At 39.1% G+C, this 15801-nt stretch overlaps 1 protein-coding gene across 1 annotated transcript in view; it reads left to right on the plus strand.

The window, feature by feature from the left end:
- Positions 1–14285, plus strand: part of cspg4 (chondroitin sulfate proteoglycan 4) — a 73046-nt gene extending 58761 nt beyond the window's left edge. The window contains exons 7-11 of the mRNA XM_030054492.1: positions 4100–4298; positions 5952–6083; positions 7193–7353; positions 10055–10238; positions 10670–14285. Coding sequence (XP_029910352.1) covers positions 4100–4298; positions 5952–6083; positions 7193–7353; positions 10055–10238; positions 10670–12534 — 2541 coding nt within the window. The 3' untranslated portion in view covers positions 12535–14285. The remainder of the gene's footprint in view (positions 1–4099; positions 4299–5951; positions 6084–7192; positions 7354–10054; positions 10239–10669) is intronic.
- Positions 14286–15801: the final 1516 nt, after the last annotated feature.

Consider the following 15801-nt stretch of genomic DNA (forward strand, 5'->3'; position numbering starts at 1 on the left):
TTCACAAGACTGACACATAACACTGTCATTACCATGTCAAGGCAGCTGTCAGGAACATTAAGAAATATTTACAACTGTTGTCATAATGTGTCGTTCGGTCACTTTCCCTGCAAAGCTGAGATTGCCTGGGATGTCTTTGTCACAACAACTTGCCGTAGGCCAAGGTAATGAAAACTGTCATTAGTGGTCTCTTATGTCACTTTAAATGAATATGTGGCATGTTATGGTCATGACAATTTAAGATTAGCCAAGGCACTACAACCTGTCATAAACATGACACAGCTGGCAAACTTAGAGATATTTGGTAGTGTTAGTATCTGCCTACTGTTGTACGAGACTGGAGCACTGGAACCCAGAACCAAGAGCCACTTGGACATGGAGGGGACTGGTTATAGGGTCTTCTCTGCAGTATTGATAATGTGGAAACAAGGCTTGTTCACACACATTCTAAACTACATTTCTCTGTGTTTTAGACCATGGTGATATAGACACAGCAGGTACTACTCACAAGCTTCTTGTTGCTGTCTATCATTTGGGTCTCATAAAAAGGCAGCTGCTCTATTTATAAGAGAGGAGATTAGCATTGGTTTCTATTTATTTATAAAGCACTTCCCCCAAACCTGTTATGATATCTTATGTCAGTTTTTTGACTGGAGAGTTGGAGTTTATCAAAGCTGCTCTCAGGACTGACTGATAGTCCAGGTTTCACGGATTAGCACTGACCTGGGAAATACTGCTTTTAGATTTTGTGCTCCATATACCTGGAACAAATTGCAGCATGCCCTACAGCTTGATGCCTTGGTTGCAACGAGCCAAAGCAGGAATCTGAGGAAGAGCCCGATTAATTTTTTGAATGTTTTAAAGGTGATATGTGTAGCTTTTGCAAGCATCAGTATATCATTGTCAAATTACTTTTAATTCCTTGGTAAAAAATTACTGTAAACAAATGAGACCACGCTTAAAACAACTGGCAGCTTCTGTCTCACAGCAGTGGTATCATGAGTGCTGTTGTTTCACAAAATGAAGACCACATTTCCCCTTTCTACTTACTTTCTGCGGCAAAGAGGATTTTGCTGCTTATCCCTCCTCCCTCTGCCTCTCCGAGACTTCATTCTAGGTGAGTTTGTTTTCTCTTTGGCATTAGTGAATTGGGTAAATATGCCTGAAGTGATTTTTCTGCCAGCCTTTTTACTCTGAAACTCTGAACGCCTCAGCTCCACTTGCACTGGTAGAACAGCGCCCTCTGCCGGTTTTGTGATGGAAAGCAATCAAACAGATTTAACGCAAACATGGTGGCGCTCAATGTCAGATGCATTGGCAAGACCAGGAAAGCCTGCCAGTCTCCTCAGCAGTTGTTGTTTGTTTGTTTACTTTAATCATCCTAATGCCCCAAAGTTGATGTGGTACTGCTTAAGCATACACAGAGGCACATATAATTAGTATTTAATGAGTGTGTTAATTGTTTGCATTTCTTTCTTTAAAGTCAATAGAAAGGTCTCTGCCCCTAAATCTGTTTTCTCAGAATTAAAAAAAAAAAAAGTAGTAAGTAAGTACTAAGTAAATGTCTGCTGTTTTTCACATTGCCACTGGTTCACTGAGACAAGGAAGTACAGGCAGGATATACACTCCTGCTTTTTAATGACCTCTGTTGCCTCTCTCTGTAAACAATATTGCTGAAATAAAAGTTAACAGCTGCAGAATCTGAGCAACCAACATGAACAATACTCTTCGCTTTCACTCTGTGGAGTTATCAAACTCACTCTAGCAGTCATCAAAGTTATCACCTGAGAGGAGAAAAGAGGCAATTTCTCGACATAAAAGCACCAAGTGTGTAATGATGTATTATGGTTTTGGACAGTTGATGCTACCTGTCACTGTGAAAGAGCTTTGATGGAGCGTCAAACTGAATGGGATGTTATGAGCAGTGGAATCCAAGGCAGCTGAATTATATATCTCACAACACATTTATTTTATTGAACCATGGTCTGGATGGGTGTGAAATAACAGAAATGATAGAGCGGACTGTGAAAGTCAGCAGGTTTGTTATTTTCACAGCAGTTCTGCAATATCAAGTACAAACTGCAACAGCATTCACAGTCATAAGGTAAATATATATAGGGGTGTTTTTTTTTTTTTTTTCAGTGACTGGTAAATCATTTTTTGAGTCGTTAGGCACTTCAGCACAAACCCCCTCCATCTTAACAAGTCCTTTAGTCTCATATCCAGTGTTGCCATCTTGTTTTTCTTCAAAAAAAAAAAAAAGGATGAGACAAGCCCACTTGTTTCCAATGCAGTTTCTGGATTTTTTTAGGGAATAAGTATAAATCTCTTGACAAATGGCAGAATAAGGCCGATCAGCCCACTAGTTCAAGGAAACTACACTCGATTCAAGAAAATTCTTAAAATAAGTTTATTTGCATTGGAAACAAGTGGGAGTATCTCATTCTAGTGGCAAGTTTTTCCCCTCCTTTAAGAGAAACACATTTTTTAACACTGAATATGAGACTAAATTACTTGTTAAGATGCTGATGTTGATATCTAGATGCTAATATTGATGGGCATTAAAAGGGAGCATGAAATTAATCATTTATTTAGCTGATTTTTAAAGGAAAAATTTGTGATAAAACACTTCAACTTCTTTTGATGTTTGGCAAAGCAGCTTTGCATTTCTGGGTTGTTGGATGTATTATTCCTTTTCCTGTTGGTAACTGACCAAATGTTAACAATGGGGCATCATATTTAGATATTTCGAGCACAACCACAAGGGAGTCTGCAGCAGGAAATGACAGTAAACATTATGTTTTGGTGATACCATTTCTCGATAGACCAGAATTGAGTAGGTTTTGACTGACTTTTTCTAATGTGGAAAAACTTTCTTCCTCTTACTATGCTATCAGTACCACTGCAGCTCTCTCCACCTGCTCATATATAAGCAACAGCTGAATGCAACAAGCTCAGGCCCCCTCTCTCTCAGGGGGTTGCTGAAAGCCATTCTCTGAAATGTAGGAAATCACTAACTGAAGGAGATGTAGACGAAGCAAGTTTAAGGGAAGTGAGTACACCTTAAAAGCACTAAGTTACAAACTTGAATCTGGAAGGCCTTGGACATCACAGATTGATTGATTCACAACAGGCACATGTTATATTCATCCATGTGCAAGTGCTAGGTAGAAATTGCAGATCATAAGTTACTTTCTACATAGTAGACAGTGGAACTTGAAGCATAAGTGTCCCTCATTGCATATTATTTTGTGTTGTTTTTATACGAGTTTTCTTCTCTCCTTTCCTTCTGCCTGAGGTGTCTTACTCTTCACCCTGAGACTGCAGAGAGGAAGAGCAAGAGAGAGAGAGAGAGAGAGAGAGAGGGAGGGAGAGAGGTATCGGAGAGCGAATGGCTTCCGAGGAGATCGATTTGTACCTCTTACCAAGGGGCACCCTCAGCTCACTCTCCCAAATGATTCCTGCTATTTAAGAGTGTCTTTCAGGGGATCTGGCCCATTTCTTTCAATTAATGCTCCTTTCAGCCAGCCGACCATTAGAAGTCCATTAAAGCGCCTCCACCCAGGGAGAGTCATTCAGCCTGTGCTGCTGTGCTCCATCTTCTGATAACAGGAGCGTCTAGACTGCCACGGAGAAATAATTAACCTTTTAAATTGTTACTTTGGAGGTGGCTGTTTGTAGGACGGGTTTGGTCTTGTTTTGGTACTTAATTTCTTTGGAGGTTTCTTCATTTGTTTCCTGGTTTGCTTTGTTTTTGCTTGTCTCTCTGTCCTGTTTTATCTGTCTATCTATCTATCTATCTATCTATCTATCTATCTATCTATCTATCTGTCTGTCTGTCTATCTATCTATTTATCTATCTATCTATCATTTTAAGGCTTGTGAGGCAGGTATTATGTGAAGACATTGGTTCTCTCATATTGTTTAGGTCTTTATGCTCAGCAGTCTATATGTTAAGCGAAGTGTTACTGTTGCTAATGCTAATTGCTAATGCAGACTCTGACTTGATTCACATTTCATAAAGTGGCCATCAGTCATTTTTCTGCAGCATCTATCTCTCTCTGTCCCCTTTTCTCACTCCGCCTTTGATATTTCACAGGTCCTTGCTGGTGAGGAAGTCGATATCACCTCCAGCATGTTGAGCACGGAGGACGCAGATACCCCTGCGGAGGGGCTGATTTACCAGGTCGAGACACCAACCAACGGCATGGTGGCATTAAAAGAGTCACCCGAGGAGAGCATCCTGAATTTCACACAGGCTCACATAAACAACGGCGAGGTCATCTTTATTCATGAAGGTTAGGCCATTAAGATGAGAAGTAAAGAAGCCACTGCATGCTCTTGGCCTCTATGCATATAATGAATTCATTCAGTGTAGTATATTCAGTCAAAACTTTTTTTTTAAGGGGGCATAAAGTAATGTACGACCATTATTGACCTCTATCAGTGACCAATACTGCCCCATGAAGGCAAAAAGCAGGAACTGCACCAAGAGGAGAGTCCAGAAAAATTACTTTAAAGTTTTTTTGTTGTCCAGGCAAATGTGTTTTAGGCAAACTATTAGAAATGCAGCAGTTTTTTGTCCTTTAATCTTTGATTCTTGACCCTTTGAATTTTGTCTTTGCACCGTCTACAGACAAAGGCTCATGCAAAGGCAAAGCCAGTAGCTTACATTTGATCTCTCACTTGGTTGCTGATATTAATAATAAAAAGCTATGTAATGATGATAAAGTATTGTTGCAATGGAGACCAAAAACAAATAATAATGCCATAGGATCATAAATACTAAATAGTAAATATTTTACAATAAAACTTACATACCATTGTTCATGATGTATCCAAGTATGTTATACTCCAACACAGTATATACTTACTTATACACAATATATATGCTGTGAAAATAAAAGAGACACTGATATAAATAAATACAGTAAAATGGAAATAAAATTTACACTATTCGGTCCAGGACCACTTTAAAATAAGACCACCCTTATAAAGGGTTTATCATGGTCTATGGTTAGGTTATTAATTAGGCAATACACATAAACACGTTATAATGCAGTTTTCATGCACTAGCACAAGCTCACTATTTGGCAAGATCAATTTACTGCTCTGTTAAATCTCACAGTCTATGAATGATTTAGAGCCTACAACCTAATTAATAACCTAATTGTAATTCACTAGGGGTGGTCTAATTGTAAAGTGGTACCTTTAGTTCACATTTCAGAGGGAGTGGAGTGGTGTGGGCAAACCTAATTTTGATGCTCTGGAAAACAAAGGCAGAGTTCAGTAACTCCACTTGAGCACCATAGAGAAGAGACAATAAACAGAGGCAGAGAAACGAACGGTAACTGTTTGCCTTGGTTCCTCTAGCGCCCTTTAAAACATTATAGCAAATACAACCCTCTATTTTCTCTCTCAGAGGACAAAACAGCAGACACAGGGTATTTGCCCATACAATAAAGCAAGTCTTTAGTGAGCCAAAAATGCCACAGCTTTGATAAAACATCAGCTCCTCAAGTCCTCCACAAGAGTTCTGAGAGCTAGAAATCTGAGCATATGCAGATGAAGCCACTGACTCATTAGTACTGATCAGTATCCTAATAAAAACCCCTACAGATGTTATATGACCATTTTGTGCCATGGGGCAGTAAAATATCACTTATTAACACATTGAATAAAAGTGTCATTGATGTGACAACTTCTTGTCATTCATGTTCTGCTTTGCTGTGGTCAGCAGCAGTTCAGCTGTCCTGGAGGGAATCTGTGCCACAGGATGGCTTATTGCTCACCTTTTCTGACTGTTACAGTGCAGGTTAATTAATGATAGATAAAAAGAAGAAATATTAAGAATGAAAGAAAGAAAGAAAGAAAGAAAGAAAGAAAGAAAGAAAGAAAGAAAGATACTGAGAGACTGATGAGTCAAGTTCATGCCGTTTCTCTCCCACCAGGTGAGGAGTCTGGTGGTTTCAGCTTCACGGTGACAGACGGAGAGCATACATCTCCTCTCTACCAATTTGTCGTCACAGCCAGGCCTCTTACCATCACCATGGAAACGCAGGAGGAGCTCATGGTATTTCCAGGTATGATGCAAAAATTCTTCTACGTTTACGCCACAAATAAGGCTCAGAGGGAAAGACAGCTCCAGTGAGCAGTCTGATGTGACTTCAGCTTAACCATAAACAATTATGCTTTAACATAAAAGCACTTTTTCTTTTTATCCATGGGAAATTCAGTCTGTTCATGGGACTTTGCTTTTGGGGTTGAAGATGTTTTCGCTTCACTGGACTATTCAGTGGACTTTACCAAAACACAAAGTCTTGTGAGCAGAATTCTGACATCTGCCTATTTAGATGACTGAGAATCTACATTCACCTTTTCTTTGTGGCTCTTACTTTTTTATTAACTGCTTTGATTACTGAAAATCCTGCAGAATAATTTGAAATTTATTTTCCAAGCACTGTGGCTATGACTTTTGTATTTTTTTGCCCTGTTGGAGGTATATGAATTTAATCTTATTCTACAGTTACACTTATTCTAATTCACCCTTTATGTGTCAACTAAATGTATAAAATGTGATGTAATTGTCAAAATATCCCAATTCTATTCACTACTAATGACATACAGTAAATGATACAATACTTGCTTTCTGTGAACAAAATACCTGCACTTGAAGGTAATTAAAAAAATAAATAAATAAATATATATATATATATATATATATATATATATATAGAAGAAGAAGAAGAAGAAGAAGAAGAAGAAGAAGAAGAAGTTACAGTACACCAAATAGAAATGTTCAGACATGTGAACAGTGTCATTCCAAAACATAAAAGATGATCAAAAATCAATGCAAGCGTTGACATTACAGATACTGATCTATTTTGTGTCAGCATGGATAGTAACTTTAGAAATATTCTATTCTATAGTGAGCATTACTTTATTGGCAGTCATCATTGTATACAATGAGGTATCACATTTTTTAAATGGCCTATATAATTTGGAATGAGACACCCCACATCAGAGAACTCACATCACATCGCACAGAAGTGTGCGTGAGTTACTGAGTAACTGCAAAAGTCAGAGACAATTTTAAATGACATTTAATTTTGCAAGTGTAACTACACTGACAAGAGGATATTTTCCACAGAGTAGTCACAGCACTCAGAGGACCATGTGTGTACTTTCACAGGAACAAGACAGCCCATCACCAGTGCCAATCTGGGGGCTGTGACCAATGAGGATGGAAATGAGATAAGCTACTCACTTGTCCGCCCACCTCGTCTGGGAAGGCTCATCTTACTCAACGACAGGAACCAGTATGAGGAAATTACCCGCTTCTCTCAAACACAGGTAATGTGCGCTCCTGTACAATGGTAAAGAGTCTATCTGTGGGGCTTTTTTTGTCTTTTTCATACAGGGAAGCATGGTGGCTCTTTTCATCCCTTTTTGGAACTACCTTTTGATCCTTTCCTCTATAAAATCCTGAATTTCATTTTATTGCATTTTTCTTTAATAATAATCATTTGATTGCACAAGGGCACACTGTAAGTTCAACTACTATTTTATTTTCTGCCTATTTTTCCAAATGAATCTTCTCTATTTTCAGGTAATAAAAACATCCTTTCTATTATCAGCCATCGTAAATACTGAAGACACTCTGGTAATCTATTGCATATACAGGAAGCATCAGGCAGACAGATGAGAAGACATAATATCAGTTTCATACAAATATAACCCAACTAATCCTCCTTTCAGTACAAATTTGCGCTGCAGTACCCATCACTTTCCAGAAGTTGAAAATAACTCATCTGAACTGTTCCAGCTAGAGCTTCTGCCTAGATCTCTAACTCTCTCATTAGTAAAGTACAGTCCATTTCGATTTAAGCTCCAATAATCGATACTTGTTTGTTGATATGACTGAAAAGTGATATCGAATCGTATCTAATCATTATGTTTTACTGGGATAATTTTCTAACTTGCTTTAAAATTTTGAGGGTTTTTACCCTTTATTTGGAAATTCCAATCTTGACACTTGACTATCAGGTGGCAAAAAGTATATGTTCAACAATCACATCCTAAACCCTAGGCTTCATATAACCCTAACCTGACTTTATTTATAACCCTAAGTCAAAACTAGACATTAAATATCTATCTACTAATGTTCACAGTATTATAAGCTGTTATTCACACACAATACCACTCTATTATCACTTTATTATCTATTATCAAAAACTGGCACATTATAGTCAAACAAAAGTAGTTGAGATTCAGAATAAATGATGCACTCTGTGTCTAAAAGTTATCTGATGCAACAGTACTTTAAATGTGTATGAAATATATCTTCCAAACTCACAACATAAAAGATATCAACATAGTCCTCTTCTTTACCAGCAGGGGGCCTCATTGCTCATTCATTGCTGTGCACTGAGTGTTGTTGTCAGGTTTAGGTGCTTCACCCATGAACATATACTAGAAGATGGGCAGGGGGATGATTGCATTTTATTTCACCTTTTTCCCAGCTGGGAAAATTAAAACCAGAAGTATATATAAACAAAAGCAACAGAAAATAAAACATTCATATAGTGGGCTACAGAGATTCACTGTGTTTATCTCCGAACATGATTTGATGATTTTACCACAATTATTTAGCAGCAGTGAGTCCTTGTGTGTGCATTCATCAGCACAGTTGTGTGTGTGTGTGTGTGTGTGTGTGTGTGTGTGTGTGTGTGTGTGTGTGTGTGTGTGTGTTTATGTGAGTGAGTAAGCAAGCAGAGTTGAGCCTGGGACACAGTGACCTCAGAAAGCATACACAAGGCAGTAACATTCCAGTTCCTTAACTCTTATCCCTGTTTAACTATCCCAAACTACTGCCACAGTCTTTTTGGGCTCTTATTTTATGACCATTCCTGCAAACATCAGAGGCAGAGAAACCAATGAAATATTTACCAAACTAAAATGTGAGCACATCTACAAAATTACTCATCTACAAGTAAAAAAAAGAGTTGCTGACACTGAACATATATATAATCTGAACAGCATCTTAGAGTTCCTGGTAAAATGCATTATTCACCTTTCCCTGTGACTGTTTTTATAAAATGTTTACTAATTTTCAACCAAAAGACACTACCGGGAGCATCTAACAAGAAGTTCAGCATTCTGTTTTTACCTACAAATTAAACCTTGATTCATAATTGTATATATAATATATATAATTACACAAATACAAAATGACTGCACCTCCAAAGACCTTATAGAAGAGAGGCTGGTGGTAGTCTAGTGCAGTCAGAACAACTTGGAGCTGAAAGGACAGTGGAAATGACAGTGACAGTGGAGTCCTTCATGTTCCTGGGATCTACAGTCTTGCGGGACCTGAAGTAGGAGACTAACATCAATTCCATTGTAAAGAGGATATTCTTCCCACGCGAGCTGAGGATGTTCAAGCTGCCGCAGGAGCTGATGATGCACTTTTACTCAGCCATCACCAAGTCTATCCTTTGAACTTCTGTAACTGTCTGCTTTGGCTCAGCCACCAAACAGGACAGGAAGGGATCTTCAGAAATACTGAAAAGACTGTCTTCTCTCATTAACATACAGTATCTCTGATCTCAGCCATGCAATATAAAGGCAATTAGCTCAGATGTGTAAAATGCGCAGTTTTAAATACATCTACAGCTGCTGTACACTGGTTATAGATCATTCAGCCATGTTATGGCTGAATGATCTATGGTTGTGATGTACCATGTTGTGCATATATACTTACCTCCAGTATTCTATTTATAGTGCTTTTTATTTCTTTTTTCTGTTGTTTTGAATGATGTATGTACAGTAAGTACTAGAAGCTTTGTTAAACCAGGGTCAGATTCATTCCTTATATGCATAAGTATACTTGTCTAGTAAAGTTGATTCTGATTGTAATTCTGTTTCTGATTTTGGTACACTTAGCATACCAAGGAACAATTGCTGATTTGCATAGTATTGTTTATCTTAAAACAGCTCACCATCGTCTGTTTTTATCCCTGTTTTTATCTCCCGCCCCCACCGACCCACCCAGCTGGAGTCAGGAGCCGTTTTCTATGAGCACCAGATGCCTGAAGAACCTTTCTGGGTAGTGAGGGATTCCATAGACCTCATTTTGTCATCCCAACCAGCCCAAGATGTCCGTCACATCCTACCCATCACCATATCTTACTATGCTGCTCACAGTAACATCTCTTCACAACTGTGGAAGAACAGAGGTAAGCATATATACATACATACAGAAATCAAGGACATGCTGATTTAAAGAAATATTCTTGAACATTTTACTTAAATAAATGGTCTCTTCGCTACTCTCGTAATGTGCAACATTAGGTTACCATTTCACCAGCAAGATGTGAAACATTTGTAGGTTGCCATAATTCTTATTTAGTCTGCAGTCAGTATATGCTCCATTAAACTGAATACAGTTGACATGGAATAGTTTTAGATTGTGTTTCTTGCTATATAATTGCTCACTGTCTGAACAGTGTGAAGATGTGCATTTTGGCACCCTGATTTTTGAACCTCCAAGAGTACCAACCTCCTAATACTGCTGCATAATTAAATACTGGCTGGCAGAAGACAACCAAAACTGACTGTGCAAAAAAAATGTTTAAATATCTGATTTGTTTTTGTTGTTTCTTGTCAGGTCTGGACATTGTGCAGGGTCAGAGGAGGGCTATTGATAGTTCTATTCTTGATGCCTCTAATCTTCTGGCTAGCATACCTGAGTCTGAGCGAGACCAACTGGATGTGGTCTTTGAGATAAGGCGTTTCCCTAGTCATGGACGTATCACCTTGGGTGGTCTGGACTTACCCCGTGACGCTCCATACTTCATGCAGGAGGATGTAACTGAGGGAGACCTGGAGTACCTCCATGATGACTCAGGGGCCTCCTTTGACAGCTTTTCTTTCCGAGCCCGTCTGAACCCTCAGGGACGTGGTGTGGCATCCCCAGCCCAATCTGTAGTCCTGGAGGAGATCTTCAACATTTCCATCAAACGACGGGACTCTAATCCCCCTGAGTTGGTCAGCATAGACATGCTCCTTGAGGTCCTTCAAGGCTCTATGACCATCTTGACACAGAAACATCTCAACACTCGAGATGAGGACAGTCCACCCGATGAGGTGCACTTCAAGATAACCAAAGCCCCCAGCATTGGTCGCCTGGTAGACTCACTCACGATGGACCCTATCTCTGAATTCACACAAGAGATGGTCAATCGTGGGCAGGTGGGCTTTGTCAGTGATGGCAGCCTGGCTGATGGCTTTATGGAATTCATTGTGTCTGATGGGAAACATCAAACAGAGCCACACACACTCCACATTGGTGTTCTTGCTCGTATTTTAGTTCTTGACAAAGCCCCAGAGATCAAGGTGAAACAAGGAGATGATGAGACCCTAATAACTGAGGAGATGTTGAGAGCCACCACAGGTGGCCCTATTGAGGAGGATGTCCTATACAAGATCACCAGTGTTCCTAAGTACGCGGCTGTCATGGTGGACCGGCAGCCTACCTCCGCCTTCACTCAGACACAGATCAGAGAGGGAAGAGTAAGTGTCCGCTTTGTTAAGTCCACTTCTCCTCGAGACAGTGTGGCATTTGTAGCCCGCAGTCGGGCTGCTAATGTATCCTCTGTTCTCAACATCACAGTTCAACCTCTGGCCAACATTGCTCAGAATCCACTCTTACCACAAGGTGCTCTCGTCCAATTGGACAGAAAGCTTCTGGATGCAACTCCCCTAGCAAACAAGACCAGGACTTCCCCCACATTCACTGTCATCCAGCAGGCAAGAGGAGCTCGTTTTGTGAGGTCTGGAGGTCCTGATGCAGGTCAGCCTGTGGACACATTCAGCCAGCAGGAACTAGATGAGGGGCGTGTGGCTATGGAAATCCTGAATACTTCTTCAGGATCACAAGGAGGTGACAGTCAGGATGAGGCCCGGTTCCTGCTCAAGGCCCATGGGGTCCCTCCTGCAGAATGTGTGCTTTCCTTCCAAACTGGACCCTATAATGCCTCTGGAGTTTATCCTGCCACCCTGTTGAGGTTTCCTGCAGAAATCCCATGGGTAGATAGCAATGATCTCCCTGGTGGGGCAGGGTCCCCTCGTGCCACTCCACCCAGACCCCGCTGGGATATGGACTGGCCCAATGGAGATGCCCCCACTACAGCTTCCTCTGGCAAAAACTCCCACAGAAAACCTGTGGTTTCCCGACGCAACAACTTCTGGTCTATTTTTATTCCTATTCTGGTCATCCTCATCCTCCTGCTCCTGGCAGCCATCTTGGCTTACTACTTGATCCGCAAAAATAAGACAGGCAAGCATGATGTCCAGACAGCTGCAACCAAGCCCAAGAATGGAGAAGTGGCAAGCACAGAAACCTTTAGGAAAACTGATCCAGCTAATAACATCCCCATGTCCAACATGGACTCCAAAGACGCAGATCCAGAGTTGTTGCAGCACTGTCGGACAACAAACCCGACCTTGAAAAAGAACCAGTACTGGGTCTGAGACACTTTGAGATAGGAGACAGAGAGAGGTGGATCCTCGAGTGTTTGAAACACTGCCTCCACAATCATTCCACATAGTATTGAAGACTTCTGCCACAGCAGTATGATTAAAAATTATTTTTGGAAGTCATTAGTTATTTACTTCTTTAGATCAAACTGTGGACCAATTCTCAGGCAATGAAACACTGAATACCTATTGGCAACAAAAGAGGCAGTTTATTACCTTAGAAGGCTTTATCCATGTCTATTTATTTTAGTTTTATCATTCCTTCTCGTCAAAGGGTACAAATAAGGACATAAACATGCTTTGTGTTTGCAAAAAATCTATTTTGGGTGTGCTCTGCCAATGTATTCCATATGATATCATAGGCCAATATTATTCATTTGAGTGCATAGGTAATTTAAAGTTTGGTAATAGTTTGATTTTAGTTTTGGTTTATCAGGAAAGTGGATAAGTATGTGTACATAAATCATGAGGTACGATATATGCTGTATGTGTAAGAAAATGAAAAACTGCCTCTGCTTTATTTTTGTATTTTAGTCAGGTATCATTGTCTTTTTTGTTCGGTTTTGTTTTTGTTTGTTTTTGTCTCTCAGGGCTAAATTCAGTTTAACTTCATCACACAATATCATGCTGGATTTCAGTAGATTTTAACTGCATCACATTTTGGATAAATAGGAGCTGGATTAATACAGAAAACTAGTAATAAATCACAGCCTCCATCAAAACTTACACAGGTTTGATTGAATTTAGCTCAGACTAATCTTGTCATCTTTCATATCTTATTCTTTCTGTATGCTTCCAAAGTGCTTGTAAATATTCACTGGACTGGCATGGCACTGACCACAAAACTGCACAGTATAAATTTGTACACCACAGGCAGGAAGTTATTCAATAGCGTTGGTCTTTAACACATCCTTATTGGCTTATAGGCATGGATGAGGTCATCTGGAACTGGGATGATTCCATTTTCCAAGTCCACAATTAAGATTTTATAAAAGCTGAAACTGGTTGGTGTAGATGTGGGAATAAAGTCTAAAATGCTTCACTGGTTATATTACATGATTCAAAATTTCAGTGTGTATATATACAGAATTTGATGAAGTCATGATCAATTTATTTTATATCTTCAAAGCCTCTTGTGGTGTTATTCATTCTATTTCTGAGCTGAACAAAGATGTGTTGATATCTTAAAACCATGAGAGCAATTGTTTATTAACTCTCTTAGACTGTGCTTTCAATCAGAATCTTCCTGTCCCTCTTTAAACATCTACATCATCACTCTGACCTGTGGAGGCTACGTTGGTAAATGTTCATAGCGCATCTTTATCCACCAGCCATCAAACTTGGACTGCTGTGCTTTAGGTAAACTAGACACAGTTCAAAGTGTTCAAATTCAGTTCAAATTCAGATACCTTTATCAGCCCACTGAAGGAAATGTACACTCTGATTGACAAATTTCAAAGAACTAATCTTTCTGAAGAGTAAGTTTCAGTATTTGCTGTACATTTCCTTTCTAATGCTGTATAACTATGCAATGACCCCTTTCTATTTTTTTTTTTTTTTTTTTTTTTTGGTTATATACTAAGTATACAATGAGTTCTTTGCTGTATTAATCTTCTGTTGATCCTCTATTTTTGTAGATGTTTAGGAGCAGGATTCCAGATGTAGATTTTAAAGACAGCAGAGAGCTCAGGTAACGGGCTGTGTATTTCCAGTGACATTATCTTTATCTCTTACAGCCAGCAAAAATAGCTCCTACTTCAGGATTTACCGTTCATGTATCATGCCATTTTTGTGTGTAAATATTCTGTTTTGAATACTATTTTCTGGGGCTAATGAACACCTTGAAATATATTGTGTTTCATGTTTAAGGTGTACTTCTCTTTTTAATACATCTCCTCAGTAGATCTTGAGATTGACTGCAATTCTCTCTCTCTCTCTCTCTCTCTCCCTGCCATTCCATTTCTTTGTCTCTCTGTGTCTCACTATTTTTCTGTTCCCTCAACTTCATCAGTGCCCCTCATTTTTCATTATTTATTTTTTTCTGCCACTCTCCTTGTATCTGTTACTCATAATCAGTTATTTGGTTTTTCAGTGATTAAGCTCTTATTTCAAACGGTGCCTTACAAAATTATGGCAATACAAAATCATGTTCAGATTTCAGATTGAGAGAAATATCCAACAAAGCTATGCCTCTAACCTTGTCCTTGGCACTAATGGAAATAAAAGGTTCATGCAACAAAACCTATGTGTATTGTCTTATTAATGACTGTAGTGATTGTACTGATATGATTACATCTCTGAAGCTCTTTAATTTAACGCGAGACTAAAATTTTGCAAAAAGAAATAAAGAAAGAACACTTTCAAAATGCAATGTTTAATTGTACAACATTGTTTTTGGTAGTTTTGGTATGTTCTATGAAGGCACTAATCAATATCAAAGTCAATAGATATACTAGATATATGATTTTAGAACAAATATGTCTAAGGATAAATGTGTGTTTACTGGCCAAAATTACCGACATTTTCAACATAAATTTGTTATGTTTCAGCTAAACACATGTTAATACCAAAGTTTGTTTTTGATATGAGTTTTTTATTAACAGACTATGTTGAAACATAACAAAAATTGTCTCAAACCAGCCCAATGACCCAACCTTTTTAAACTATCAGGGACTGTGTAGAGAACATTACCTTAACCAGGCAAGGTAATTAAGAACAAATCCTTATTAATGATGTCCAGGCAAAAGACAAAATGCCTCTTGATGGGGAAAGGCAGGAAAAGGCAAGACAAGAACATTTCTGATGTTAGAGGTCTACTTTTTTTATCCAGGGTTTTAAGGATTCCACTAGAGATTTTGACCACCAGGTGGCATTAGGGTGCAAATAGGACCTTTAAGAAACAGGAGAGAATGTGCAGCCATTTGTCAGCATTTAACAAGGCCCTCTCCGGCCGTCATTCTTTCCAGTGAATGGCCTTTACTTTAAGCATCTCTCTCAGCCTTTTACATTTTCCTGCTCTCCTCTCTCATCCTGGTGTCACTCCACCTCCGCTGGTCGGACTGTGTTGTGATATGAGAGCTGATGCCATACGTTTCATAACCTTCCTGGCACAGCTGTCTGTCCACATGTGTTTACTTATGTCATGGTCTCTAACCAGTCACTCTCTGCTGCATGTCATATCTCACATTATGTGTAGCAAATTCACTGTTTATTGTTTTTTAAGAAAAGGTATGAAAACCACTTTAATAAACTAAAAAACTA

The sequence above is a fragment of the Myripristis murdjan genome, chromosome 6, assembly GCF_902150065.1.
Source record: "Myripristis murdjan chromosome 6, fMyrMur1.1, whole genome shotgun sequence".
In the NCBI taxonomy this organism is placed as follows: Eukaryota; Metazoa; Chordata; class Actinopteri; order Holocentriformes; family Holocentridae; genus Myripristis; species Myripristis murdjan.